At 42.1% G+C, this 27,565-nt stretch overlaps 4 protein-coding genes and 1 long non-coding RNA gene across 13 annotated transcripts; 4 read left to right on the top strand and 1 right to left on the bottom strand.

The window, feature by feature from the left end:
* Positions 1 to 1,107: 1,107 nt before the first annotated feature.
* LOC146258982 (uncharacterized) lies at positions 1,108 to 2,279 on the top strand. The gene is made up of 3 exons (XR_014729745.1): positions 1,108 to 1,188; positions 1,276 to 1,385; positions 1,498 to 2,279. It is a non-coding gene; the product is annotated as an uncharacterized LOC146258982 (long non-coding RNA).
* A 235-nt stretch (positions 2,280 to 2,514) lies between these two features.
* znf143b (zinc finger protein 143b) lies at positions 2,515 to 9,372 on the top strand. Of its 4 annotated transcripts, none has more exons than XM_084672508.1 (17): positions 2,515 to 2,532; positions 2,879 to 2,954; positions 3,779 to 3,894; positions 4,106 to 4,198; positions 4,437 to 4,532; positions 4,697 to 4,777; positions 5,011 to 5,204; positions 5,349 to 5,414; positions 5,504 to 5,620; positions 5,753 to 5,828; positions 5,953 to 6,078; positions 6,256 to 6,435; positions 6,554 to 6,781; positions 6,995 to 7,131; positions 7,450 to 7,602; positions 7,826 to 7,972; positions 9,043 to 9,372. In XM_084672508.1, the coding sequence occupies exons 3-17, from the start codon at positions 3,789 to 3,791 to the stop codon at positions 9,124 to 9,126; spliced, it is 1,884 nt and encodes a 627-aa protein (XP_084528634.1). In that variant the 5' UTR covers positions 2,515 to 2,532; positions 2,879 to 2,954; positions 3,779 to 3,788; the 3' UTR covers positions 9,127 to 9,372. The 4 variants fall into 4 exon arrangements, with proteins under 4 accessions (XP_084528634.1, XP_084528632.1, XP_084528635.1 ...); XM_084672506.1 differs by having other exon boundaries at positions 2,516 to 2,532; positions 7,823 to 7,972; XM_084672509.1 differs by having other exon boundaries at positions 2,516 to 2,532; positions 4,449 to 4,532; positions 7,823 to 7,972.
* Positions 9,373 to 10,371: 999 nt separating this feature from the next.
* Positions 10,372 to 15,470, top strand: wee1 (WEE1 G2 checkpoint kinase). Its single transcript, XM_084671338.1, has 10 exons — positions 10,372 to 11,207; positions 11,679 to 11,902; positions 12,010 to 12,076; positions 12,212 to 12,384; positions 12,532 to 12,800; positions 12,965 to 13,063; positions 13,220 to 13,305; positions 13,417 to 13,587; positions 13,679 to 13,824; positions 14,302 to 15,470. Exons 1-10 carry the CDS (start codon positions 10,728 to 10,730, stop codon positions 14,456 to 14,458), a joined length of 1,872 nt encoding a protein of 623 aa, XP_084527464.1. The 5' UTR covers positions 10,372 to 10,727; the 3' UTR covers positions 14,459 to 15,470.
* Positions 15,471 to 15,772: 302 nt separating this feature from the next.
* On the top strand, positions 15,773 to 24,371 carry LOC146258985 (switch-associated protein 70-like). Of its 2 annotated transcripts, XM_084671340.1 has the most exons (12): positions 15,773 to 15,927; positions 16,417 to 16,557; positions 18,702 to 18,875; positions 19,496 to 19,723; positions 20,138 to 20,284; positions 20,483 to 20,591; positions 20,946 to 21,127; positions 21,843 to 21,950; positions 22,270 to 22,436; positions 22,698 to 22,896; positions 23,141 to 23,237; positions 23,380 to 24,371. In XM_084671340.1, exons 1-12 carry the CDS (start codon positions 15,832 to 15,834, stop codon positions 23,499 to 23,501), a joined length of 1,770 nt encoding a protein of 589 aa, XP_084527466.1. In that variant the 5' UTR covers positions 15,773 to 15,831; the 3' UTR covers positions 23,502 to 24,371. The 2 variants fall into 2 exon arrangements, with proteins under 2 accessions (XP_084527466.1, XP_084527467.1); XM_084671341.1 differs by lacking the exon at positions 18,702 to 18,875.
* Positions 24,372 to 24,492: 121 nt separating this feature from the next.
* LOC146258986 (transmembrane protein 53-A) lies at positions 24,493 to 27,565 on the bottom strand. 5 transcript variants are annotated; one of them, XM_084671344.1, is made up of 4 exons: positions 27,248 to 27,565; positions 26,325 to 26,636; positions 25,110 to 25,356; positions 24,493 to 24,948 (listed from the first exon to the last, which is right to left on the bottom strand). In XM_084671344.1, exons 2-4 carry the CDS (start codon positions 26,553 to 26,555, stop codon positions 24,587 to 24,589), a joined length of 840 nt encoding a protein of 279 aa, XP_084527470.1. In that variant the 5' UTR covers positions 26,556 to 26,636; positions 27,248 to 27,565; the 3' UTR covers positions 24,493 to 24,586. The 5 variants fall into 5 exon arrangements, with proteins under 5 accessions (XP_084527470.1, XP_084527468.1, XP_084527473.1 ...); XM_084671342.1 differs by lacking the exon at positions 27,248 to 27,565 and adding an exon at positions 27,088 to 27,182; XM_084671347.1 differs by lacking the exon at positions 27,248 to 27,565 and adding an exon at positions 27,088 to 27,157 and having other exon boundaries at positions 26,325 to 26,572.

Raw genomic sequence — 27,565 nt, forward strand, 5'->3', positions numbered from 1 at the left:
GATCTGTTACTATGGTTAATTTGAGTGTGAACGCTGCAAAGCAGGTCTCGGTCTGCTTCCAAATGAACCACAAAAGGTGTCTAATCAGGTCGCGACCATATCCATATGCCTTTGATCCAGTGTTATTGATAGGCCTAAGCCTATTTTGCATTCACACACAGGTAATTTTGGGGGCCAGTTTTCCTTCCTGCTTTTGAAAGTAGTAGCCTCATGATTTGAGCATGGTATTTAATTTATTTAGCCTATAGTTTACGATTTCTGTTTGGAAATGGGTCCTTTCAATTGTTTGGGTTCTTCACTGCACCCATCTTAACCAGTTTTTATTGAATTTCCCTGTGCTGGTGACAGTCGCCTTCAAATTCAGGAAGGCGGTGTTTAACAGACCGGAAACTATTTCATTAAGCACCGCAGTGGAGTTGAACGAAACACCGTGCATTTTAAAAGGCGCTCAACTTATCCTGTGTTGTCTATTTGGTTGTAAATTGATCACGCGTGTGGGTATTGTGTTAACCTGTGCGATAATTTGCTGTAGGTTAGCCTATATGTTAAAAATGTTTTTACTTGGGCTACGTGATCAATTCGACCTGTTGCATGTTGTCAGTGTTTACTGCAGATTGTGATGTCAGCATTGTGTCGTAGGCTATTAAGATTAAGTTTTGTTGGGACAGCTGTAAAATCTAGGTTTTATTTGGAGCTCGAGTGTAGGCTATGAAAATGCAGTGAAATGGCGAGTCAAGCGAGCTTGGAGTCTTCCTTACGCCGCTGCGCCATACTCGGCCTTGATGTACTCGAGCGAGCCTCAAGACGGAGTGTAGACTGGACTTCAAATCCGTCTGAGACCCCAACCCAAGAAACGGACGAAGTAGGCCTACGTTAGATTTTCTTACAAATTCATTAGCATACATATCAGGGTAATACATATTTGTGCCTGTAACAGAAAATGTAAGCTCTAGATATATAGTTGATAAATCTGATACAAATCTCAGAGCTTTTACAAAAGTGACGTTTTTCAACCCTCTTAAGCAGCTGGCCCCACGTGGACGTAATGTGTTATCACCCTCAGTTTTTTATTGATATGTTTGACCATGATTGTATTGATGGCTTCAGGGACATTCAACCCACACAACCCTGGACGATGCATTGGAATCCATAGCAGAATTCATGACACAGACTACACACCAATGCAAGGTCAGTTGTATCATACCATCTCCAAGTACAGTAGGCTTAAACTTGATTCATCATGTAGTTAATGCCAAATCTGTGTGGAATTGTCAGAAGTTTTACTTGGACCCTACCCATAAGGCCACTGAAAATGAGAGGGCTCACGTGTGTAGATACCACTCACACCAAAGACCGCTGGCACAGCACTTGGGACCAGAAAGCACGTAAGAAAGTTACATTTAAGTGTGTGTATTACTTAGTTATTAAATATCCCATTCAACATATCATGGCACATACAACAGGTGGGATTTACTTCTTAAAGTGCTCTGTGTTCAGTAGGTCCAGTTGGGACCAGAGGTCTTCAACATTGAGGTGTCTCCATGGACATACAGCATAACACCAGACGATGGATGCCCATGAACATATCCGACTAGTCCACATTAATGCTGGACAGAGCATCAACCTCTTTAACCACAGACATGTAACTTTTGACCCTCCACTCCAGTTACATGCTTGACCAAACTAAATGTTTACATCTGAAACTTCCTTTAACAAGAACGTTTCTCCATATTTCTTATGTTTCTCTGTATCCAACATGTATTTTTTGCAGGATTTGTGTTAAATTATTTGCAACTTTTCTTGCTACTATTGATACAATTCTGGGTATACTTCAGTGTTAAATTATATAGAATGAATGTCACGGCTGCATTAAAGAATCAGCGGCTGGTGTTTCTGATTGGCTGGTAGGAAGCATGGTAGCATTTAAGTCTAGCCTATAATTCGAGACAGCTATCAATTTAGCCTAAAATGTATCTCCCGCCTGCGTCTCGTCCTCGCGGGACGAATATTGGCGTTGGATGTGAGCTTGTGAACTGTTTGAAATGCGTGAGTCTCGAATGCATGAGACTTGAGAGCCCTATAAGATCAATATTCAACGTTTTTTTCTATACTGTATCAGTATCTGCTTGTACACAATTCCTGAGAATTACAAATTAAACTTCATTGCAAAAAATACATGCATTCTGTATTTGAGATGAGTCAGATCACATTGTTGAACGATCACATGTCTATCAGAGAAATAAAGTAGGCTACTAATAATCACCAAAAGGTGATCTGAACATTGCTCTGCAGATTTCGATCTTCTTGATTATTCTATTCATCCTTTTGCACGACGATATTATAACTGTATGCTTGATTTCACGATTCTGCAATCCAAAGGCCAGTGACGTTTCAATGAAAGCGGGTCGACTCTAGGCAGATCTCTAATTCACTGCATTGCCCACATATCCCCATTTTTTCCCACACGACCTTGTTTTCAACATGGATGCCGAACAATTTCCCTGACCGCGTTGTTTACATGATAGAATTACAGTAAGCCTGGTCTCAAAAGCACCTCATGAAAAAACGATAAAAAGTGTGTACAACTCATTTAATATATACCATTATCGTTTTGATAGTGACCACTGAGTGTGTACAATTAATCCAGTTTAAAGTAAAACACTTCAAACAATACGATAGCCAACGCGGAATGGCGTCTGTAAGGGGCCCATGAAGATGAACTACGGAACAAGGACTTGCTTACGTTATGATTGAGCTATCTCTAGACCAATTGGAGGACAATAATTGTGGAGTGACATGTGTCCATCCAATCAAAAATTAGGTGTAGTGACGGTGGGTCTGGACTTTTGAAAATGCACTGTTGTCATACATGTTACAGGGTTGAAGGCATCGCAGAACGTTTCCTGCACTGATGCATGGTGGTCGAACGAAGGGATTGTTGGAAAATTTCTGAGGTTCGTATATACATTTTTACCCAGTGTGCATTATTCCTTCAGCCATCTCTGAAAGGAACTACAACAGAGATTCTAGGCGAAGGATGGGAAAGAATTACATTATAATAAAGTTGAATTATATACGAAACATCATTCTTAAGGATTCAATAATTAGCTAATGGATTCCGTGCACTTGTCGTTACCGTCCCACTGCATTCTCAGCAAAATATGATACTGAATTAACCATCTAGTTTGTTAGTTTATACAAACGGGGTTGCTACATAATGAAGGATGTGCAATATCAATATTAGGGGGCCTAGCCTGTAGAATTTTCTAGAAAATGTTATTTCGTGTAGTATTGTAGGCTAACACCCGACTGTAACCTGTCAAGTTAGCAAGCTAGTAAAGCCTATCTTTGGTGTTGGATAGGGTTAGCCTGGACTGCTACCTAGCTAGATTACTAACTTACGTTCTTAAATTCGTCAATTTTACCCCTTTCCCCATTCTTACCCACTTAACAGATGTTGCAAGTCACTTCCGAACTTTAGCACGTAGCTAGCTACCTTATGACGTTTTCTCAGAACTTTATGGAAACGATTTTCTGCCTGCTAAAATATGAGACATCTAATAAAATAGTTAACATAAGCACACGCATGTGGTCAGAGCAGAAAATAATGTTAAAATCATTCATTTGGTTGCAATGTCTTATTTATTTGGATAGCTGTAAAATGAAAAGCAATAATGTTAACTAAAACGTTTCTTGATGTTCTCTTGTAATTAATACAACTGTAAAGTTGGACCACATAAGCTTTAATGTAACGACACCAGTGTATGTGTACTTTCAGCAAATAGATCATGCTCTTGGCTCAGATTAGCCGTGACTCTCAGGGGATGGCAGAGTTTCAAGACGCAGATGGCCAGCCAGTTACCCTCTGTTTGGCGGAAGCCGTCACTGTGGCAGGTGAGACTCGAAGTTTTTATCGAACACAGTAAAGATCCAAAGGTCGGACCCATAAGGCCTCAGTTGAAACATGCTGCGTAAACTACAGTTTTAATCCCAGTCCTGTTTATGCTTCTCATCCAAATCACAATCCTAAAATGTCTATCCACTTAGCTTGTTGAGGTTTGCTTTTCAGTCGTATAATCATAACCATTGTTGCCATCCTACATAGACGGTGATCACATGGACAGTATGGACACGGTAAGCCTACAGGCTGTCACACTAGCTGATGGCTCCACTGCTTACATACAGCATGACACCAAAGGTAAGCAGTTAGCTAATATAAGATCATGTGCACAATTGACACACACCAGAAAGATGACCTCAAATTATGTAAATAAACGAGGGAAAAGGGCTTGTAAAGGTAATCGAACACGGCATCATCAGTTCCAAAGAAAAGTTTGTAATGAATGGTCAGTGTGCAGTCTGTGTTCTGACTGCCGTCATAACAGGTATTCACTGACACTGGACAGGTTCAATGTCAGTCTAATTGAAATGTGTAGGTTCCTTTTCAGATGGCCAGATCATGGATGGCCAGGTCATCCAGCTGGAAGATGGCTCCGCTGCCTACGTTCAGCATGTATCTATGCCTAAAGCAGGTACTAAGTGTGGGGGGAAAAAACCCAGTCTGCCTATCAAGAGCCTGCCTTAGAGTAGTTTGCATTGCCCCTAGAGGGAACTACTCAAAACTGAACAAAAATGTATCAATTTTCTTTGCCTAATTTACGTTAGAATGGTTCTTTTGGATATTTTTGTGGTGTAGGAGTTGACAGTTTACAGCTGGAAGATGGGCAGGCCGTCCAACTGGAAGATGGGACAACAGCCTACATCCACGCACCCAAAGGTACAGTTTAACCCTTGATACACACAGTTTGAAGTATCAGTAGTTGTCATGTTTTTGAATGAACACAAATGTAAAATGCTTTATTCCCAAATTATTAACCAGCTTTGACACATTGGGAATTATGTTAATAACACAAATATTATGGTCAAGTCAGATTTTCCATTTCATCAAAACTAACCTCTGTATATTAAGTTAAAAGCCCCCCCCTAAAATGACCCTATTTACCTCCATAGAGACCTATGATCAGAGTGGTCTTCAGGCTGTGCAGCTGGAGGATGGGAGCACAGCATACATCCAGCACACATTGCACATGCCCCAGTCCAACACCATCCTGGCCATCCAGGCGGACGGCACCATCTCTGACCTGCAGGCTGATGCCTGCATCGACCCAGAGACCATCAGCGTGTTGGAGCAGTACACTACCAAGGTAATGACTTGTGACAGGTTTCAAATAAAGTTGCTTTGTTCCTAGGGTGGATGTCCATAGAGTTGAATAAAAAGGTAATGCTAGGAATGTTAGTGTGGTATAACCATGGTTTGTTGGTCAACACCATTTTGTTTGTTCCCGTAGGTAGAGAATGTAGAAACTGCATTGGGACAGTTTGGCAGAGAGGCAGATAATGGAGTCCACATGCAGGTACTAGAAATACAATACCCATGACAAGTATCTGTCATTCCTTGTTTTAGGTTACAGGCAGTATAGTCTAACTTTATGTTACCCGTTAGATTGTGCTTCAGGGTCATGAGGGCAGGTCAGGAAGGGTCTCACACGTTGGAGAGAAGGCATTCCGCTGTGACCACGATGGCTGTGGAAAGCTATACACCACCGCCCACCATCTCAAGGTAAGACTGTGGGGTGTGTGTATTGTCTTAATTACTCTCTTCTTTAATGCTACCTAGCCAGACCTGGTGTCTTTGTTTCGTGGGTCTGTTTCACTGTTGTTGCCAAGCAGTGTTTGCTTGTGTTTCATACAGGTTCATGAGCGATCCCACACTGGAGATAAACCATACATCTGTGAATACCTCGGCTGTGGGAAGAAATTTGCCACAGGTAGCAAGCTACTGTGAGGGCTTTCACTCTATTGTTGGGTCATACAGCCTCGCTGCTTTTGATTTTGGGGACGTGTATGATGGAACTTGACTGACTGTCGTTCTTGTTTGGTGTCTTCCACCAGGGTATGGCTTAAAGAGTCACTCTCGCACACACACTGGGGAAAAGCCTTATCGGTGTCAGGAACTGAACTGCCGCAAGTCTTTCAAAACTTCAGGAGACCTCCAAAAGCACACTCGGACACACACAGGTATAACATGCCTATTGTACACAAATAAACACAAATGACACACTTCACACTATTGGAGACCACATGAACTCTGGTACTAACACACAGCTTAGTTTTTTTTGGGGGGGGGATCATAATTGTTACAGTTGGCAAAAGTGTAGTTGTAAACATTTTGTTATATCTTGGTCCTGTCTGCAGGGGAGAAGCCATTCAAATGTCCAGTGGAGGGCTGCGGACGCTCGTTCACCACCTCAAACATTCGCAAAGTCCATATCCGCACGCACACTGGAGAGCGTCCCTACTACTGCTCTGAGCCCAGCTGTGGACGCTCGTTTGCCAGCGCCACCAACTACAAGAACCACATGAGAATTCACACGGGTACACATCGCTTATTAATAACTCCCTGTTGCCTGTTACTTTGTACATTTTTTTTAATGGAGCCACCCCCAAAAAATGGGTCACAACTTCAAATGTTCATTCCCATCTCTATCTTCAGGAGAGAAACCCTATGTATGTACTGTGCCTGGATGTGAGAAGCGTTTTACAGAGTACTCCAGCCTGTATAAGCACCATGTAGTGCACACGCCATGCAAGCCCTATAACTGTAACCACTGTGGGAAGACCTACAAGCAAATCTCCACTCTGGCCATGCACAAGCGCACAGCGCACAATGACACAGAGCCCATTGAAGAGGAGCAGGAGGCCTACTTTGAACCACCTGCAGGTGTGTGTGTGTTTCAATTTGTGTAATAGGAACTCACTTTTCAAACTTGAAGGAGTATGTGTCTTGGCAAAAGTTCCTCATACAGGAATTAGCAATACATAGACAATGCTATATGTAGACTTGACCTTTAAAATGGATTCTGTCACTCTGTTGAGCTAACATACTTATCCCTCTGAGGTGCACTGTATTTCTAATGTCCCTGTCTGACTCCAGATGCCCTGGATGATCCTAACGTGACCTACACCACTATAGTGGAAGGGGACGATTCGGGGTCGGAGCAGGTGACTGCCGATCCCCCGGACATCATGACACAGCAGCACGTCCTCGTCTCGCAAGATGGAACGCAACAGGTCAGAGTCTAGGTTGAAGTTTGGGGAGAAATGTTTGCAAGTGGTGTAGCCCCTGTCTAAATTGTTGATACCGGATCTACTCCAGGAAAGGTCAGGTTGAATACAATTTACAACACATATAGGCCTACACCTAAGCACTGATCTTTAGTTAATATACTTTTGATTCATGAGGTGTTAATGCAGCCATTTAGGAGGAACAACATTTGTATTTGACTCACCAGAGAGCATAATGAAGATAGGATGCTTCTACAATGCAATTTTTGTCATAAGGAACTGAATGCCTTTGATCATTTTGCTGATTCATGCCTCCTTCCACAGGTCAGTATCTCAGAAGCTGATCTTCAAGCCATGGGTGGCACAATCACCATGGTCACGCAAGAGGGCACCACCATCACCATTCCAGCCCATGAGCTGACATCACAAGGGGCTCACTCTGTCACCATGGTGACAACAGATGGTTCAGATGGACAGGTATCTACATAAGTCTTTTTCATTAGCTAGCTGTTTTGTTGTTTCCAACAGCAAGGTAGGTACTTTGTGGCTTTCACACAGCCTATTATAGAATATCTACTTTGAAGCCATGACATAAAAAAAATCTAATTTCAAGTTAAACCAAACCTTGGCTGCACTATACACTAATAGCTATTGCAGTGTATTTAAGGTTAGCCATTTAGTTTGTATGTGTCTACAGCAGGTGGCGATAATGACACCTGACATGGCCTCATTTCAAACGATGGATGAGGCAGTCTATGGGCAGGAACAGGAGCATCAGGTGATCTCATCCAGCCCTCACCCTGTCACCCTATTGGCTACCTCCAATGGCACTCATATTGCAGTTCAGGTATGATATAAACATTGCAAACTATGTATTTGGTTTGTTAAATGTAGGCAGGTATTACCTGTTACACAGAGGTAACGGGTAATATTATTGTAATGGTTGTCGAGTAATGATTATCGAGAATAAATCTATTGTATCTCTTGTTTTATGAACTAGTCTTTCTAATACACAATTTAAAACAAAACATTTTTTTGCAGACTTTTATTCAAAGCCTCTTTTTTTTTTTTTTGAAAAATACAGATACAAATACTCTATTCATTAATATTCCTGTTTCTCACAGTCACGGTAGTTTAATCTTAGACCATTGTAGTGATGCCAAGATCTTTCTGGATGAGCTATTAGTCTAAGCTATTTGTTGTAGGATAATCCAGTCCCAGCTCCCACCCTGCTTGGCTGTCTGCTCCAACGTGCAAGTAAAACTAGGTTTGACCAGGTTTATTGTTTACCTAATTGTGACACCACCCAGAAGCTGAAAGTCACAGGATATAAAGGGTTTACATATGACCATTGTTGTTTCGCCTTTAAAGTCCCACAGTGGCTTGCTATATTTTGGACTGCTTGACAGTACCAGATCCAGAGCCAATGCATTTATCCAAATATGATCCGCAAAGCACAGGGGGAAGCCTGTGGATCTTTACTCATTAGGTCTCGGTAAACACTGTCCCGGTATCTATTGAGATGATCTCACATGATTAATGTATTGGAGAAAACATTGACCTACAAAAGAACCAACCAAATAAGGATGTAGTAAACCATGATATGATGTAATAGTTCTTGTAAACACCAATTGTATTCTGTGTGAGAAATCTTAACTTCACAGAGTAAAGCTTTTACGTTGAATAATGACCCATCAAAACTACAAGCTTCTGAATAACATGTCGTCTAACCAATTGACAGTTTCTTTTCTCCCTCTGTCATGTTAATGCTATGCTGAAACCCACTAATGCTGATTGTGGTCAAACAAAACTGGTGCAGATTACGACTGAAGATATGGTTAAATCAGGTTTTGTTTCAGGATTGTGAAGTTTTAACAATGTTGTATTAATGACTTAACTGTACTTATTCCCCTCTAGCTCAGTGACCAGCCCTCATTGGAAGAAGCCATCCGCATTGCATCAAGAATACAGCAAGGCGAGTCGCCAGACCTGGAAGATTGACACCAAGCCCAACCAGAATGGACTTTAAACCTATTAGCAAAGAGAGAACATGAAATCACGTCTTCCTCTATTTTCTAAGTCCGACTCATGTGAAGTGATCTTTTATGTGTATATAAGTTTTGATAACTGGAACCTCCCGTTTGCATATCACATTGTCCAGACATGCTGAAAGGAGAAGTATTTCTAATATTTTATAGTGCACACTGCACTTGGCAATTGTGTTTCTAAATAAATACATAAATAAAAGATGGTGACTGCTCATTTGGTTTGATAAAGCACAAACTGTCATTTTACTTTGTCAACAAGTAAAAACTAAGTAAACAACTTCTAACGCCAATGAAGTAGCCTACTCAAAAATTCGGATCACTTGACCAAAATCTTAACGTTTTGATTTGTCTTGATCACGAGATTTCCAGATAGGCCTAGGCTACAGCTAAATACAAAAATCTATGTCGAAAGCGTCAGAGGTGCTGGCAAGTGTATGCTCGCAACATGGGGGAGGTTTGGATCGATAGTAGCAGCATGGAAAATAATATGCTTTTTACTTTGGAAAAACTTGATGAATAGCTAATTATAAATATTTAATTAGAATCAGAAAGGATTTTATTCGCCATTAATGTTTGCACAAACAAGGAATTTACTTTGGCAGGGAGGTGCATACATTAAACATAGGAATATTGAAACTTATATGTGGACTAACTATACAAAAGGAGCAAAGTCTAGCTAATACTAAGGGGGTTCTAGCTAATAATAAGGGGAATAAAAAAAAATATATAAGTAGCCATGAATTTACAATTTAACCTAAAAAATACAGATAGTGCAAAGAGAATGATACAATAGTGCAAATTGCAATATGCAGGGTGTCATTGTGCAGATTGTGATTAACATGTACATTTGTGTATTTAGCAGACGCTTTTATCCAAAGCGACTTCCAAGAGAGAGCTTTACAAAAGAGCATCGGTCACTGATCCTAACAACGATTTAAAGTCAGTGTGCGTCCTTGACCTTATTAAAATGGCCAACAGCGGATGGGAATAAACTGTTCTTGTGGCGTGAGGTTTTGGTCTTGATAGGTTCTTAATATAATCCATTCCAAACAAAAGACCAGCCTTCAATAAAGTGCTTATTTTAATTTGACTTCATGAAAGGTTTCATTCGCGCCAAATTGACGTTTCGGGTTTCGTGACGTAACCCTTTTAGAACGCCCCCTGTTTCAAACCCTCATGGTGCACTCTTATTGGCCATCAGCTGGATCACTTGACCAACGGTCGCGGGAAGACCTCCACACCTTTGATAGGAGGAGTGAGTTCTTTTCAAACTATTTTGTAAACATATAGAGCTACAGTTTTAAAGCTAAATCTCCAAACGATTATGTAATAGGTAAGCGACTGACCTACTTTTCAGTTCTAGTACTGCCGTTGGATTGCATTCAGTGAGTATTTGAAGTGTTACATTTGGGCGTGTGATCTGGAACGTTAAGAATTGCCGTGCAGCCATTTTTTACCCCAATAATTGACTTTTACTTATCAAGTTGCTGCTGGTTAAACCTAGCTCACAAGCGAGTCGCTAGCTAGCTTGCGTTGAATTTAGAATTAGCCATAATGAGCTACAGTTGCCGTCGACATGGAACTCCATCTCCAAATGTTCGACCTATTCGTCAAAAGTTACAGTTTGAGCCACTGAGTGACGGAGAAGACGACCCCGGCGTAGAGGATGGAAATAACAGCACTGGAGCGGAGTCTGGCTTTACGGAACTTGACTCGCCAATGCATCAGCGGCGTGAATCCACCGCAAAACTTGTCGACGACAGCAGCCCTTTGAATCGGACTAGAGAAGAGGATGATGTGGAACTTTGGGACGAAGAAGGATTTGATTCCCCGTCACATCTACGTTCCCCAAGTCTCTCAATTTTAATGAAAGGCTCCCCGTCTCCACGGAAAAATTCTCGCCTGTATGGTAGTTCACCAGACCGGCCGTTTAATCAGGACGATAGCTCTTCACCTATCCCAGACTGTCCCGACACACCCCCGCACAAAACTTTTAGAAAACTTCGCCTTTTTGATACGCCACACACACCAAAGGTTTGTTTCTCACTTTATTAGGTTTACTGTGTGCGCTAGCTTGATTATTTAGGATTCTGAATTTGTTCATATCGTTTTAATTTGAGGTTATAACCACACATGTGGGTCGGTTAACGTTAAACAAGATGTGGTGACCTGTTGGCACTTTAATACATTAGAAATAGTTTAAAGAAACTTTTCAATTAGCCTACATTTAAAAAATGGTCTCGGTTTGATGGTTGAAATAAAAAAATTTGGGTCCAAACTTTAATGCCTGGACATGTCTTTGGCTAGTTGACATTGACATGGTTGTAACGTGTCCTTATATCCTAGAACGTTTGTAAATTCAAGACCTTGAAATATTTTGAAAATAGACGTAAATAAGACATGGGTCATTGGGTCAAGTCCATATACACACACATTTATAACGCAAGGTGTCAGTGTATACTTTTTCCATTATTTCTAAATGCTAATAAATAATTTCCTTTGCAGAGCTTGCTGTCTAGAGCCAGAGACTGCAGCTCAGGATCCTCAAACAGGAGGGTAGCCCTGTTTAAGAATGCAGATGCCACAGGAAAATCTGGTTTGGACGGCAGCGGTAGCAGTAAGAGATGTCGGACTCCCATGGTCAACTTCAACCCTTTTACCCCGGATTCCCTCGATATCCAATCCGCCACCCTTCAAAAAAAGAACAGGAAGAGGGCACACTGGAATGAGTATGTTCAACTCTAGTGTTTTTTCACCATTGGGGGCATAGTGCATAGGGAATCTCATTGCTACCGTCTGGTGGGTAAAATGTGTACTGTCTTTTCTTTTTGAATAGCTCCTGTGGTGAGGACATGGAAGCAAGTGATGCTGAAATTGAGGAAGAAATCTTACGCCCTCCTAAGGTATATTCTTTATTCATTCCTTAAATTCTGTTATTACAATGAAGGCTGAGATTGTATTTTCTTCTCATAAAGAGTCATGTGAAATAGTCTGTGGTGTGTAAGCTTTCTAACAGCTTTTTGTCTTTCTTCCTTCAGAGAATTACAATGATGGAGAGCAACATGATGTCCAGGTATGCCTCAGAGTTTCACGAGCTGGAGAAGATAGGCAGCGGGGAGTTTGGCGCTGTCTTCAAGTGTATCAAAAGGCTGGACGGTTGCATCTATGCCATTAAGCGGTCAAAGAAGCCTCTAGCTGGATCTGTAGACGAGTAAGTGAATCTTTTTTTAAATTGTCAATTTGTAAAGCAGGAACACTTCTGGAATGGATGCGAATGTGTGCCAAGTCAGGAAAGGAAAACAACTGTAGCTTGTTAAATGATATTGACGGATTTTCCTATCGTCCCTCTCCGTCGCAGGCAGAACGCACTCCGCGAGGTTTATGCTCACGCTGTGTTGGGCCAGCACCCCCACGTGGTGCGTTACTACTCGGCATGGGCAGAGGACGATCACATGCTCATCCAGAATGAGTACTGCAACGGCGGCACCCTGTCCGACGTCATTACAGAGAACGACAGGCGTCTGTGTTTCCTGACAGAGCTGGAGCTGAAGGACCTGCTGCTGCAGGTGACGCGTGGGCTGAAGTACATCCACTCCACCCTGCTGGTGCACATGGACATCAAACCCAGTGAGTACTCCAGGGAAGTGATGGAACCAATGGCTTGTCCCTGTGTTCTTCAGAGCATACTTTTTTTTCTGTTGTCTGAAATGGTTCTATATAACATCAATAAGAAAGAAATGATCCATTTACCACCTTGTGATAAATCTTTTTTTTTTTACACTCTCTCTCAGGCAACATCTTCATCTCGCGCAAGACTGTTGCCAGTGTTGATGAATGTGAAGAGGACGATAATGGGGATGGTTTGACCACCAGTGTTGTGTATAAAATAGGTAAGGTCACGCAGAGGTTCTTTTATTGCAGTTAATTATAGCATTTGCTATTCATTCTTAGTAGCTATCATTTAATCTTTGTGCATTGCTATTTAACTCTGAGTGCATTTGATATTCAGTCAATAATGTTTTTTTATTCTAATCACTATTGCTCAGGTGACCTTGGTCACGTGACGAGGGTGAACAATCCTCAAGTGGAAGAAGGTGACAGCAGGTTCTTGGCAAATGAGGTCCTTCAAGAGGTACGTTTTTCGAAGAAAAAGAAGAACGGTTTTCGACAGCTAAGAAGTATGCCAGTCACAAGTTTTGTATCTTATCTCTTTTCTAATACAGTTGTATTTTTTTTTCAATAGGACTACAGTAACTTGATGAAGGCAGACATATTTGCCCTAGCCCTGACTGTAATCAGTGCCTCAGGGGTGGAGCCTCTACCCACCAATGGGGACAAATGGCACGAGATCCGCAAGGGGAAACTGCCTCCCATCTTACAATCACTGTCTAAGGACTTTCTGGATCTGCTCAAAGTAAGAATCTATTTTGAAACTGTGCCATAGAGTTCATAAGACTTGGGGGTCCGTGGTCAAGGTGCTAACCCATCCTCATCTCCTGCTGCAGCTGATGATCCATCCGGACCCTGTGAGACGGCCGTCCGCCTCTGATCTCATCAAACACCCGGTGCTTTTGACCGCTGCCAGGATGAGCGCTGACCAACTGCGAGTAGAACTCAATGCTGAGAAGTTCAAGAATGCCCTGCTTCAGAAGTAAGTCTATGATGTAGAGTACAGTTCCAGTATCCAAAGTGGAACGGCACAGCGAGTTGCACCATGGAAACCCCCCCACACTGAGCTGGTGTTGGTGTGAATGCCCTATTAAGGTGCATTTCTTGATTTCAGCCCTGGTTACTTAACTTCAAGCAACCACGTTTTTTTACTGTAACGGCAGCTGTGGTTTAAAAGTCTGTATAGCTTGCTAGGTAACTGCTGTAAATGTTTGACAACTTTTCTGTAGACTTTGCACTTGCCTTTTTCTTTCAACATCTAAAATACAACTGCACACATTACAATTGTATGGGGTGTCGGGGCAGTGTTCAAGCACCTTTTTAAAACAATACATCTAGTTCTACAGGTTTAGGAACTTGGTCTGACAAATGCTATTGTCTGCTCTTCATATAAATTGCGTCACGTTTGGGAGTTTGCTCATTCCCAAATCTAACGATGTTCCTTTGCTTTCTTCCCCAGGGAGCTGAAGAAGGCCCAGATGGCCAAAGCTGTTGCTGAGGAGAAGTTTCTATCCACAGACAGGGTTCTGACACGGTCAACAGTCCAACACAATCCCAGACCTTCCAGGCTTATTGGCAAGAAGATGAACCGGTCGGTCAGTTTGACCATTTATTGAGAATGACTCAATATAAATAATTCATGCCCTCCTAAGTAGGGTGCTGGTCCATCCTATGGTGCTGGATCATGGACTAAAAATATCCAATGGTATCCCTGGAGTATATTTTTAGGTATAAGGAACACAGATTTCTCCTGAAGATTGAGAAATCTTGCCCATTGTCATGGAGAACATCCTTTGTCAGACCTGCAGTGGGCTGTGAGTCGATGCTCCAGACTTGGTCAGAGTTGTCAAGTAAAAATGACCTCTTCAACTTGACCAAGTTCCAATTGTACTGGATATGTCTCAAGACAAGTCTAGCCATTCCCGACAGAGCTACTGTGACGTTGTCAGTCCTAAAGTCACATAGACTCAAGGTTGGAAGGTTCTCCTGTCTTTCCGCACTTTTTCTGTGAAGCCTAAACTTGCTCTTCAATAAAGTGGACCACAGCAAAAGCCCTTTCCTTGGCTGCTTCTGTCACATGCCTGGTGCCACAAGCTGGAGGCAATCATTGTGGAGTCAAACAAGGAGAACCTGCTGCTATTCATGTTTGTTTGTTCAGTAGAGGTTGGGGGATTTGTTCATTTCCAACCGCTGTGAGTTGAAATCCTTGGCTCTTAAAACAATGTTTCCTTTTGGAATCCTAATATGCATTTGTATATTTTGTTATCTTCTAAACTGATATCTATTTGAAATGGTGAATAGATCATGTAAGCATTTCTCACATCTGGTCTAATGAAATGATAAAGCATTTGTTGGCAACACTTCAACTAGTGAATATAGTTCAGGTTTGGTTCAATTAGAGGCGCTGACCCAGTCTGGCATTAAACAATCATTGTTCTGTTCTATGAGTAATTTTGTGAATGGATGATGCATTCTTTCAAGAAACAGTTGCAGTGGGCCTGTCTAGTTTGACTTTGCACTGGAAAAATAATGCCCCTTTGTTAGCTTCTAAATATTTTCTAGCTCATGAATTGTCATACCAAACGTTTTGTTATTGTCAGTTCTTTTAATAAATTCCTGTCAAATTCATCTGTAGTGTCTCTTTTCTCATTTTATATCTCATAATATGGGATTTGGTTATTCCAGGTAAACTAGTTTACCTTTAGAGGGCATGGTTAAATGTTTCATTGCTTACACGTAAAACAATCACATCGGTATTCACATACCACACTGCATGTTTATCACTTGGGATAAAACTTGTATAAGTTACGGGCGTCTGCCACAAACAAATGTAAATGCTTTTGTCAAGCGCTGAGCGGTGCTACAAGCCCTTGATATTGTTTGAGTATCTGACAGCATGTCATGTGACCTCAACTGAATTCTCCGTTAAGTTTCAATACAGAAGAGCGAGCGACAACAGAAGTGAGAGCGCACTGGCAGAAACACACCGATGGCACTACGAGACGAACTTCTGAAGTCAATATGGCATGCTTTTACAGCGTTAGATGTGGACAAAAGCGGAAAAGTGTCCAAATCTCAGTTAAAGGTACGATTTACTGAATACTTTTGTGAAACCGGTGTCACTTGTAATCTGGACATCTCAGCAAATCAAAGGTTCAACAGTTCAGAATTTCCCATGAACATCCAAATTACTTGTGTTTTCATGGGTATACTTGAAAAAAATCACTAAAACTAGGATTGTGCATTTTGGCATTTACCGTGGATGGTGGTTTAAAATGTGTGAGAGAGTTGTTACTCGTGCGTGTCAAGTGAATCAGTGGCTGTTTATTGAAATTCAAAGCTGTGTTATTTCTGGGTTAAACTGCGGGCAATGCATGGTAGCTACAACTAAAACGAATTTAAGATTGAAAGATGTTCAAAGTGAATTGCGCAATCCGAAGTACGTCGATTTAGACTTGATGATTTTCTAAGCAGAAATACATTGAATGTAAATAAAACCTGAACCTGAAATGACCATGTTCGTAAGTAAAATGTTAAATATGAAATCGTCATAAATTGTCTTCTGCAATTGTAGGTGCTGTCCCACAACTTATGCACAGTGATGCGGATCCCTCACGACCCAGTGGCCCTTGAAGAGCACTTTAAGGATGACGACGAGGGACCTGTTTCCAATCAGGGTTACATGCCTTACTTGAATAAGTTTATTCTGGACAAGGTGAGATAAACGATGCCTCGTAATGTTATTGATCATACATTTTGGAGTTTACTTTAAATCATTTTACTGCTTTGTTTCTTTGAGAGCTTAGAATTACTGTGATAATTAAGTGATTCATCATGAAGTGTTGGATGTCAATATAACTGGAATGTTGGTGGAATAAATATGGATATAACACATTTGGAATGTTAAAAGAATCAGAATAGGTAATGGAAAGATTTTTTAAGAGGACATTACTTCATGACTGCTTCTTTTTGACTGGCAGCCATGATGAAATAGGGTACGAGAACATAGTAATGTTCATGAACCTGGTCTTTTTGTGACCAATGTCACCAGGCAGACTTGGGCGTTCCACCTCCCCATTCACCATCGGGAAACTCCACCCTTTCTGACCCCTTGGTATCACCCTCTTAACTGACTCACTTCTCTTGCCAGGAATTCTACCCTCATAACAATAATACATGTGACCAAGTACTACTACAGACATTATGGTATGATATGACAGTGTGTTCAGTTCTGGATGACAAGAGTGTCCTGAAATGACTGGGTTGGTAAAAATCCAAATGAATTAATTAACCAATCAAATTAGATATGCAGTAGCCTAACACTGAAAAACATTTTGGACACAGCGCACTCTGCCTGTGTGGAGCATAACATTCCTGTTACCCATTTGACCCTGTGCACTCTCGGAATGCATGGTCGATTAGGACCTTTTGTGACAGAGAAGGGGTCAAATAATGTGGAACAGAGACACAACCCAATTTTTTAGGCCGCAAATACATGACCTGCTTTTATTACATGCCACAAGGTTGCTATGGTTGGTTCATTTTTGTGGTCACGTTTTACTCATATCCGCATACTTATTTATAGTTGGGAAAGTAGGGGTTGTTTGTTTCACCACTTCTTTGGAAATAGTCTATATGTTTGTAGACCCAAGTGTTGCTGGCTTGCCATCTTTGTTTGAGCAGATCTAAAGTGTGTAAACATGTTAATACAATCCACAATGCAGACGGTAGTAGCTATGAATAGTTCACACGTTCTGTCTGCATTATAGATTTATGTATTTAGACTATTTACTGTCCTCCTCTAAGTATGACCCAGATATACAAGGGATATCTCTCTTTCTGTAGGTCTCTGTCTCCTTGACAATCCAAGGTCAGTGATAACAATGCCTGAGACCTCTCTCTCTTCCCGCCAGTGCATGCTAATCAACATGTGGAGTGGATAGAGACAGCCCCCATTGCTGCGCATGCATTTACAAAGTCCCCATTGTCGAGGTGCAGAGAGTGGGTGAGTGGCATGGAGGAAGGAAAAGAGATTGAGAAAGAAGAGAGACAGTCAACGAGCCACTGCCACACTGCCTGTATTGACTTGTCTGGAAGGCAGAGAGAACTCGACGACTTGACATGTCGATACAAGAAAGAAAGATAATCTGCTGCGTTCGCAACAGTGCTCTCTCCCCTGTCTGACTGCAAACGCAGGATTTCTCAAGTTGTTCTCTGCTAAACGTTCGTTGACTCTTCTGTAACAAACTTCTGAGCCGAGATGTCCCAACTGGTACAATTATAAATATATTGGCTGTTAATGGATCTTGGTCTTTTATTATCTATAAAGGCCATACCAGATTTCTCAGCCTTTTAGGTGTCGATCTATTGTGTAATTTGAAAGCATTATATTTCACACTCAGGGGTAAACATCCTACTGGGACAGTTTGCTTACCCAGCGTTGCTCTTGGTACGAGATGTGCTCCTGTCCACATGATCACACGCTGGACTTGCCAAGTCTCTATGGAAACGCTTGTATTTAGAGCTGAGGAGAAAACATTTCCCCTCCACCGCACTGATTGTACCTTTTCAAGGGCCTTTTCTCAACTGCTCTGAAATCTGAGCTTCAGAGACAAAATACAAGAAATATACAATTCTCTCTGTCATTCACTGTGGACCTGTAAACAAGAAACATTTGTGTTCTACCTCGTTCAATATAAATTGAGTGACCCACATGCCACCTGTTGTCATTGCTGTAATTTCCATAAAGGAGGAGAAGTGCTGTGGCTGGAGCTTGTAGATCTTATCCCTGTATGCTGAACTGGGTCTCGAGCCTTCCGTCTACGTAAACAACTTGACCAACTTCTTCACCCGCTGCAGGTCCAGGATAACTTTGACCGGCAGGACTTTAACAGAATGTGCTGGACCCTGTGTGCTCGCAAGAACCTGGATAGGAGCAACCTTCTCATCTCGGATGACAGTGCCTTCAAGATCTGGTGCATCTTCAACTTCCTTTCCGAGGATAAATATCCACTGACCATGGTCACTGAAGAGGTGAAATGCTTGGAAGGGCCTCTGTTGACATAAACAGAATACCTAAAAAAAAAACACTAATCACCACTTATGTTAGCAGTGCACTTAAGTTATGTGTAGAGGTTGGGTTAATCATTTACACATTGTTTAAACCAGAGTTTCCTGGCTTCTACAAACTGGTTGTTTGAGTTACTTTGGAATTAGGGACTTTAAATAATAAGGAAGAAATGCAAAAAGAATACAAAGACAATAAATAATATTGTTTTTGTTCTTTACTGACAGAAACATGAGCATTCAGAATGAAGTGGAGAAGGGTGATTTAGCTCACAGTGCCTTATGGAAAAAATACTGTAGCGAAGATCCTTGTAGTGACCAGTATTGCTCAACCGCACACACAGAAAAGGAAGTTTGCAGCTTCCTGTTGAATTGAAGATTTATTGTTGATGCCAATTATACAACCAATGCACTAGTTGGGTTATAAATGGAAATGTGCACTGTTGTTTTGATTAAATACTTTTGACTATGAAATAGATTAAAATAGTATGTTCTTGCATGTTGATCAGATTGGATTCCACTGCATATGTGTATGTTTTTATAGGTGAATACTTATATTGAAATATCTTGATGTGTGTATCCATTAGATTGAGTACTTCCTACGGAAGCTGACCGATGCCATGGGGGGCAGCTGGGTTGAGGAGAGGTTTGAGGACTACAAGCTGGAGCTGAGTGCCAAGCAGCAATGTCTGAATGCTTGGGAGCTGATCCACTTGGTGGGCACTGGGAGCTTCAGCAAGGGCATGGACCACCAGACACTTTCCATGGGCATCACCGAGGTCTACCAAGAGCTGATCCTGGATGTGCTCAAACAGGTTCAACAGGCTTTGTTGTTAGCTTTCATGTCTGTTCTAAAGCATGGTAGTCTATTATTATTGGTCACTCTAAAATTCTTTCGCTGTAATGTCTGCATTCCTGTAGTTGGGGGACGCCCCACTTCACTTTGTGGTTCATCATTGAGATAATTGTTTTGACGTGGCCTTTCCCCCCATTCCTTTTTTCATGGCGTTTGCAATTGTTATTGACGAAAATACTGCACAAACCTAACGTAGAACGTTATCATAAAAGAAAACTGAATTGGATAGAGTGTCACACATAGCACAGCCATATCTAATTGCTGGACACAATCTGATATTAATGACATGGTAGCCTGATTGTGTCAGGAGTCATAGAGTGTACTTCTCAGATGGTACGGTCCTCTCACACTCAATGTTGGTCTCACCCTGGAGGGCTACATGATGAAGAAGGGCCACAAGAGGAAGAACTGGATAGAGCGTTGGTTCCTGCTGAAGCCCGACTCAGTTGCCTACTATGTGAGCGAAGACCTCATGGAGAAGAAAGGGGACATCATGCTGGACGAGAACTGCTGCGTGGAAGTAAGAAACCATTGTAATAAAGCCAATTTGAGGGATGTTTGTAGCAAATTCCATATGAAGGCTTTTTATTTTGGCTTTGTAAAATATGATACTGAGAAACTGCTCGGCGTAAACTGAGCCATAATTATTTGACCCTGGTATGGATCATTTAAGTAGTATGCCTTTAAGACATTCAAAGGCTTATGCTTTCACCATCAGTCATTACCGGATAAGGAAGGAAAAAAGTGCCTCTTCTACATCAAGTGCTCTGAGAAAAGTTTTGAGATCAGCGCCTCGGATAAAAAGAGGAAGCAGGAATGGATTCAGGGTAAGAGATGGAAGGGTTCCGTCATTTTCAAACTCAAAAGTCAGCAGAAATCCTCTTGTCCCTCATACGCTCAAAAATACTGTGTTGAATATTTAATAGTCAATGACTCTCAATCGTTTGAAATAGGTCAAGATTCAAAAAGCTTTATTGTCTAATATGTTGCCATGTTAGAACATTTTCTTTTGATTGAAGGCACAGTGTGTGTGTGTGTCTGATGTTTCAGTAGAATGAGTTTTGTATATGTCTTGCATTGGGATGGGTTCTCTACACATGGATTATGTCTCCCATGATTATTTCTGCGATTAGCGTAGCATGTAAAACAGGCGGTTGACCCTTTCAGTTATGTCTTCTCAGCCATCCAGACGAGTGTTAACCTGCTGAAGCTAGGCCGCCCAGCTCTGCACCGCGAGTCGCGCCTGAAGCGTCGCGAGCTCCGTCAGAAACAGCAGGCGGAGCAGGACGAACTGGAGCTCAGGATGATGGAGCTGCAGACAGCCAATGAGAACAAGCAGCGGGAACTGGATGCCATGAGGAAGGTAAACTTAATTTGTAAAATGATTGACAGGCACAATGCAAATTAGGCTATATGAAGTAACGCTATGTTATAATATCTTAAAGAATACAAATGTACCTTGAATGTACCCTGAATACATTTTTAACCTTGCACAGAAACAGTATTACTTATAATATATTACAATATATTTAGTTTTGACTGAAGACACACACGTCACAATGAGGTTTGTTTCTAGTTAGCGAGCAAAAGTTCTTCACTTGTGGTCACATCATCAACTATTTCAATCTCAACCTCAACAAGCTTCGAGCAGTTAACCATGTGATCTACAACATACAATGCAGCCGAGGCACAATCATCACATTTAACGTCAACAAGCTCACATTGTCTGAGCATCCATTGTGCCCCATTCATAGTGTGTGGACCACACTCTCCCATTGAGGTCAGCCCCTGTCCCTGGTGCTCATCACCCTCGCTCCTACATGCCAGACCTATTTACACACACAGATTGTTGACCTCTCAACCCTGGGTTTACATGTACACAATAAAACCTTCTGTCTCCAGATGGTCACCTCACCAACTTGCCATAGTGATGCAGGAGTAAGAGAGGTCCTATGAACAGCCACAGCTGTATTCATGTTCTGATGAGAATGAACGATGACGTTTCACAACCAAAGTTCCGCTGATACCTTCTTTTCTTTTCTTGTGTGTATTAACTGTACCCCTCCGCTACTGGTCAGCAACTAGACGAGGCGGCGGCCAGCGCAGCAGAGGAGGAGCGCAAGCGACAGCAGACCCAGACAGAGCTCCAGGACCGCTACAGGATGGACCTGGAGAGAGAGAAAATGGTACCCATTTTTCTTCTGTTTCTGTTGGCTTCTGTCTGAGTCTGTCCAGAACTGTAGAGGGGGAGGGCCTTACAATGTTATCATACATCCACATCAGCTTATTTATTTAGCTAAGCTTGTCTGGTTTATTTTAGGAACCACACACATTAGTAGCTTCCTGTTTAACCCTACAACCCTTACAACTGTTTGTATGTTTGTGTGTCTGACGACCCGAGTAAATCATGACGGTGATCCACTCTTTTTGAGTGTCAGTTGATGTAAGTGCAGTCAGTCAAACTACCTGACAAGAAGCCAGCGGCCCTCCTATGTGGCCCCTTAGGTGCGTCAGGAGATGGAGGAGCAGGTGGCCCAGAAGTCCAGTGAGCTGGAGCAATACCTCCAGCGGGTCAAGGAATTAGAAGACATGTATCACCGCCTGGAGGAGGCACTAGAGGACGAGAGAAGTGCCAGGCAGGACGAGGAGACCGTGCGCAGGCTGCAGGCCCGGTGAGTGGAATACATTTTACATTTGGTCATTTAGCAGACGCTCTTATCCAGAGCGACTTACAGTAAGTACAGGGACATTCTCCCCTAGGCAAGTAGGGTAAAGTGCCTTGCCCAAGGACACAATGTCATTTGGCACGGCCGGGTAATCGAACCAACGGCCGGCAATCTGACCCCCTGAGTACATGCGGGCAAATGGGCAAAGCCCACCAGTTTTACATATTTAAAGCAAGGAAACTAAAGTCTGAATTTGTCTCTGGGCAGGTTACTGGAAGAGGAAGCAGCCAAGCGAGCTGAGCTGGAGCAGATCCACATCCACCAGCAGAGGGCGATCTCTGAGACTGAGGCAGAGAAGCAGCAGCTAGAGAAGGCCAGGCTGGCCAAGGAGAGTGCCCTTGAGGCTGCCATGCTGCAACTAGAGCAGCTTGAGAGTGAAAGACAGGGGGCGCTAGAGCAATACCAGGTCAGATACTACACTACTATAATGTACGCCTATTGTTTATCCTATAGGCTAGAATTTTTGGTGTCAGAGTTTTCTAATTCTGATGTCTGACTTGGAGGAAAAATAGAAGTTTAGAATAAAATGCAATGGAAGGTGGTTAACTAAATACTCTTTTAATGACCTTAACGGATCTATTCAACAGACTGTGTATTCTCTCTGTTTCTGTCTGCTGTTCCTGTCTGTGCGGTTGGTTGGTTTGACACAGGAAGTGATGAAGAAATTGGAGGATGCTGCTAATAACACCAGGACATGGAAGCACAAAGTGGCTCACCACGAGGGCCTGGTCCGCCTCATTCAACCAGGTACCACCTGTCAATAGAACGTCCCCCCTTCTTCACCCCCTCGCCATGTCACAATCAAGGGGAGTGACTAGGCTATTCCCTGCTCTAGACTTTGACCCTTCGTCCCCCTCTCTCTTCTTTAACTTCTTTTGACCATCCTCAGGTTCCAAAGGATCGCAGAGAATGACAAACTGGGGCCCTGCAGCTTTCAGCGAGGGAGAGTTGAGTCTGAGGGAGAAGGACTGGCAGGAAAAGAGGAACAGGCCCCCCACTGAGGCACAGTAGTACCTTCCCCCCAACACACACACGCACGTCCACACAAGTGCCCTCTTGAACTCATGAACACACATCACAACAATGTTGTACTACAGATGTTTCACATTTAATTTGCTCTGCACTGCATCACACTGCTGTGGTGATTTACATTTTGGTATTTTTCTGGCAACTTGTTTCCTGAAATAATCCAGTGAAATAATTTAGTTTAAGTTTAGTTATTGTTGTGTGATTCACTAACCCGTTGTCATACTACTGCCATAAAAAATCCTTTACTTGGGTACCATTCAAACAAACCTACGTAACCTTACATGAACCTTTGCATGAAAAAACACAAAAGTAATTTGAAGAGTCAGTTTTCTGGAAGCAAATCAGTGACATGTTTTGAATGTTGAAAGGCATTGAATAATTAATATAAAAATTTAAACACCACCGAATTTGATGGTTTTGAATTAATCTCTTAATTTGAAATATGAAGTTATTTCACCGATTTGGTTCCATATAGCTTCACTTGAAACATGGTTGCAAACTGTAAAATGTATGCACCATTATGATCTACTTCTGTCTTGTCATTGAAATACTATAAGATTTTATACTTCACGGTTTTTAATACTTATAAATAGAAGACTGAACTCTGTAATAAACTGTAAAATATTAGTGCACAGTGCCTGTGATGCAGTCAATGATATCAGGGACTCACACAGATTCTTGTAATTATCGTGCCATGTTCATGTTTGTGCCTGTGATACAGTTGAAAGTTCTCAGATGCTTTTTTACCTTCATTTGACAGATCACAATTGAAACGGTCAAAATAACTTGTTCAACTCTTAATCTGTTCATTTATGCATATCATAAAAGCAATTACTTATTCTTATGAACAAATTACCATTGCTTTTGTTCATTCATGCTCATAGGTTTTCTTTTTAATTACGTTGCATTTTAATTGTGTATGAAACATGCAAGGCAAACGTGACGTCATTTACAAAACAGTCAGTATTGCAGATGTTTTCCAGGTCAAACTTTAGGTTTATATTTGGAGATCCACTGTAACACCTTGTCGCTCAAAAGAAGTTTCTTCTGAGTCCTGTGCCCTTCTGTTACATCTTGGCCCTCAGTGGAGCCAAACTAAGGAACTGGAGGAATTTCTCAAGGGTGGACAAGTACTCTTCGGGGTGTCGCCTAAGGTGGCCTGCATGTGTCGAATCCTCCCATTTCTTCTCCGTGACACTCATTCCTCGTTTCCTCCAGAAGGCACTGATCTCTTCCATTCCCCGCGGGTCGCACAGCACATCGTTCTCACAGAAGTAGAACAGGGCTGGCGCGGTGACCGGATTGTTCCAGAATACGTCGATGCTTTTGTTGAAGTATGCTACCGTGTGCTGTTTGAAGGCCCAAAAGTAAAGCATACTGCCGTGTTTCACTAGGTTCTCGAAGCGAGGGAATATGTTCTTACCTAGGCCTGAGGAAATAAGGAGTCCAAATGTTGGAGCAAACACTTCAGAGGTTTGAAACTCAGTAATTAATTAGTTGAAACCAAAGCACTACAGTTATAGACATAGCTCTAAACCACCTTCCTCTTGAATGTCAACACATTAAGGCCTGCTGTCCAGACAAACTCACCAATCGCCATCCTCTCCAGAGAGCCCATCACCAGGCTGTCGTAGATGTGGCCCCTAATCCTCTGGGTGAGTTCCTGATACTTTAGCGTGTCCTGGGACACGTGCACCAGCAGCTGGGTAAATGTGTAAGCGCCTATGGAAAAGGCATGCACGAGCAGGGGGCGTGAAACAAACTGCTCACTTTGAAGCACGTCAAGCACCCGTGCTCCATAGTCCAGACCCCATCGAGGCCACAGGAACAGACTCACCTGAAGGCAAGGAGTTAAGGTACAGAGAGATATTAGGAAACTCAGTGATGGCATGGATGAACTTGTTTGGATGAAGAGTTCAGAAAAACAACAAGACTGGATTTCAGAGCAGTACACAGCGGTGGAGACGATAATTGGACAAGGTCAGAGCTAAGCTAGTCATTGGGTTTGTGGTCGAGGAGACATTACACATTTCCCCAGTTGACTCGCCCTCATTTCGACGCATAGAAAAACTCTTGAAGAGCTATGTAAAGCTGCCTCAAAGAAGGGCGTTTGCTGGCTACCACGAGAGAATATGCGGTGATGGGATCTCATTGAAAGTACACTCTGAGAGGTAAACTTTCACCTCGGCTCATCTGGACAGCTAATACATGTTTTCTGGGTGTAATGGTTCACTGGATCAGCAGTTTAACTTTGGAGCGCAACAAAGCCTCAACAAAAGAATCAGAGGCAGGCACATTTAAGATTGAGATTAAGATGGAATGCATGGCAAATTTGTAGCCACTGTGGGGGTGTATGAGGTTGAGACATTGAACAAGATCTATAGCTTCTTTACATGAAGTACATTACTGACCCCATTTAGCCCACATGTGGAGCAGCTTAGGAGAGTGGTGCTCACCCCTAGAAGGAACAAACTGTCAAAGGTTTGAGAAGTTTCTGCTAATGAGATACAATCATTGTTTCCCTTCTGGAGATAAGGAATTTGCTTGATATGTCCGATCAGAAATAACCAAACAAGAAGCTTGACACAACAATAATCAGCCTAAATGTGGTGTTTTGGAAGAGTTGAGAGGCTGCATCACTTCTTTGGAAAGCAAGTTGTTAAAGTAACATAATATTCCGACTGAGTGCTTTTGATACTAATTAAGTACAGCAATTGTAATAATTTTAAGTAGCGAGTAAAAAGTAACTTATTATCCATCCTGAGTAACTTGCCTAATACAACATGAGTCACAATGCCTGCTCACCTCACTCTCCACAACAAGCACATCAAAGCCAGTGCGGAAGTAGATGTCACAGTACTTGGCCACAGCATGGGGTTGAGACCCCAACCACGGCAGCATCAGAAGGAGAGGTTTAGCTTTGACAGGGGCTGGGGTTCCGGTAGGTTCAAGGGCAGCCGTCTCGCTTAGGTATAAGGTGATGTTCTTGCCGATTCGGTGAGCTGTGACCCCACTACTGATTACCCGGGGTAGCATGGTGACAGCTAGACGTCCTTAACACGGGAGGTCAGGGAACCAGTTGGAAAGGGTGGGTTCAAAGACGCTGGGAAAACTTTGCTTTCATTAATAAAATGAAAGAAAGCGGAAAATGTTTAACATGTAGTCATTTAGCGGACGCTCTTATCTACGTTTAAATCTAAGCATGGATTGTTGAAAACTTTAATTGCATGGTAGCTCAATTATCCGTGCCATAGCCTAATTTGTAGGCTAGACGCCATTGAAATGTTTGAGGTATATCACAACAAATTAACTTGTCAAGCAGGCTACCCTTGATTTTGTCGAAAATAACAAATGCAAGGGAAAACTACACCAACAGCTACACAAACCTAAATAAACCTAACAAGTCCAGATCGACTACTTGCCACAACGCTTTAGTAGTAGTAGTCACAATGTTCGAGTTGAGACTTACTATTCTGAAATCAAGTGACAAAGTACGAATGTAATCTGTATGCTAAAATATGTGTGCACAATGACATGAAAAGCGAGTTACACTATTGTTTATAGTTACCTAGATAGGTCGAACTTCACCCATGCACACCGGGCATCTAACAACTTTGGCCCGCCCCCAAGTTAGGCAATACTTATCACTCAAAATAAGCGACGTGCTGCTCTCTCTATAAATAGAGCTAGAGCATTTTATTATAATCTATAACATAATAACAACCTACCTTTAATTATCTTGTTAACTATATTTGTCTAAACCACTTTACGCCCTTGATATGGTTTCATAACTGATCACTGAGTTGATTTTATAACTTGTTTTTCAGCTTGGCCCCTTTCACATGTTGTTGCGCTTGTCGATTTTACGCGAAATAAATTGAGAGCTTAGCTTAGCTTAGTTTAGCCTAGCCCTAGCCTAGCCTAGCCTTTTTATAGACGATTAACAGTTGAAAGACTTTATGTGCTCTTCTCTGGTGGTTGTTCGTCACGCAATAGCCTAGAAACGGCCACAAACACATTTCATAACGAGCATGCAACAGACTCCC

The sequence above is a fragment of the Hypomesus nipponensis genome, chromosome 14, assembly GCF_054491055.1.
Source record: "Hypomesus nipponensis isolate SF chromosome 14, ASM5449105v1, whole genome shotgun sequence".
Taxonomy (NCBI): Eukaryota; Metazoa; Chordata; class Actinopteri; order Osmeriformes; family Osmeridae; genus Hypomesus; species Hypomesus nipponensis.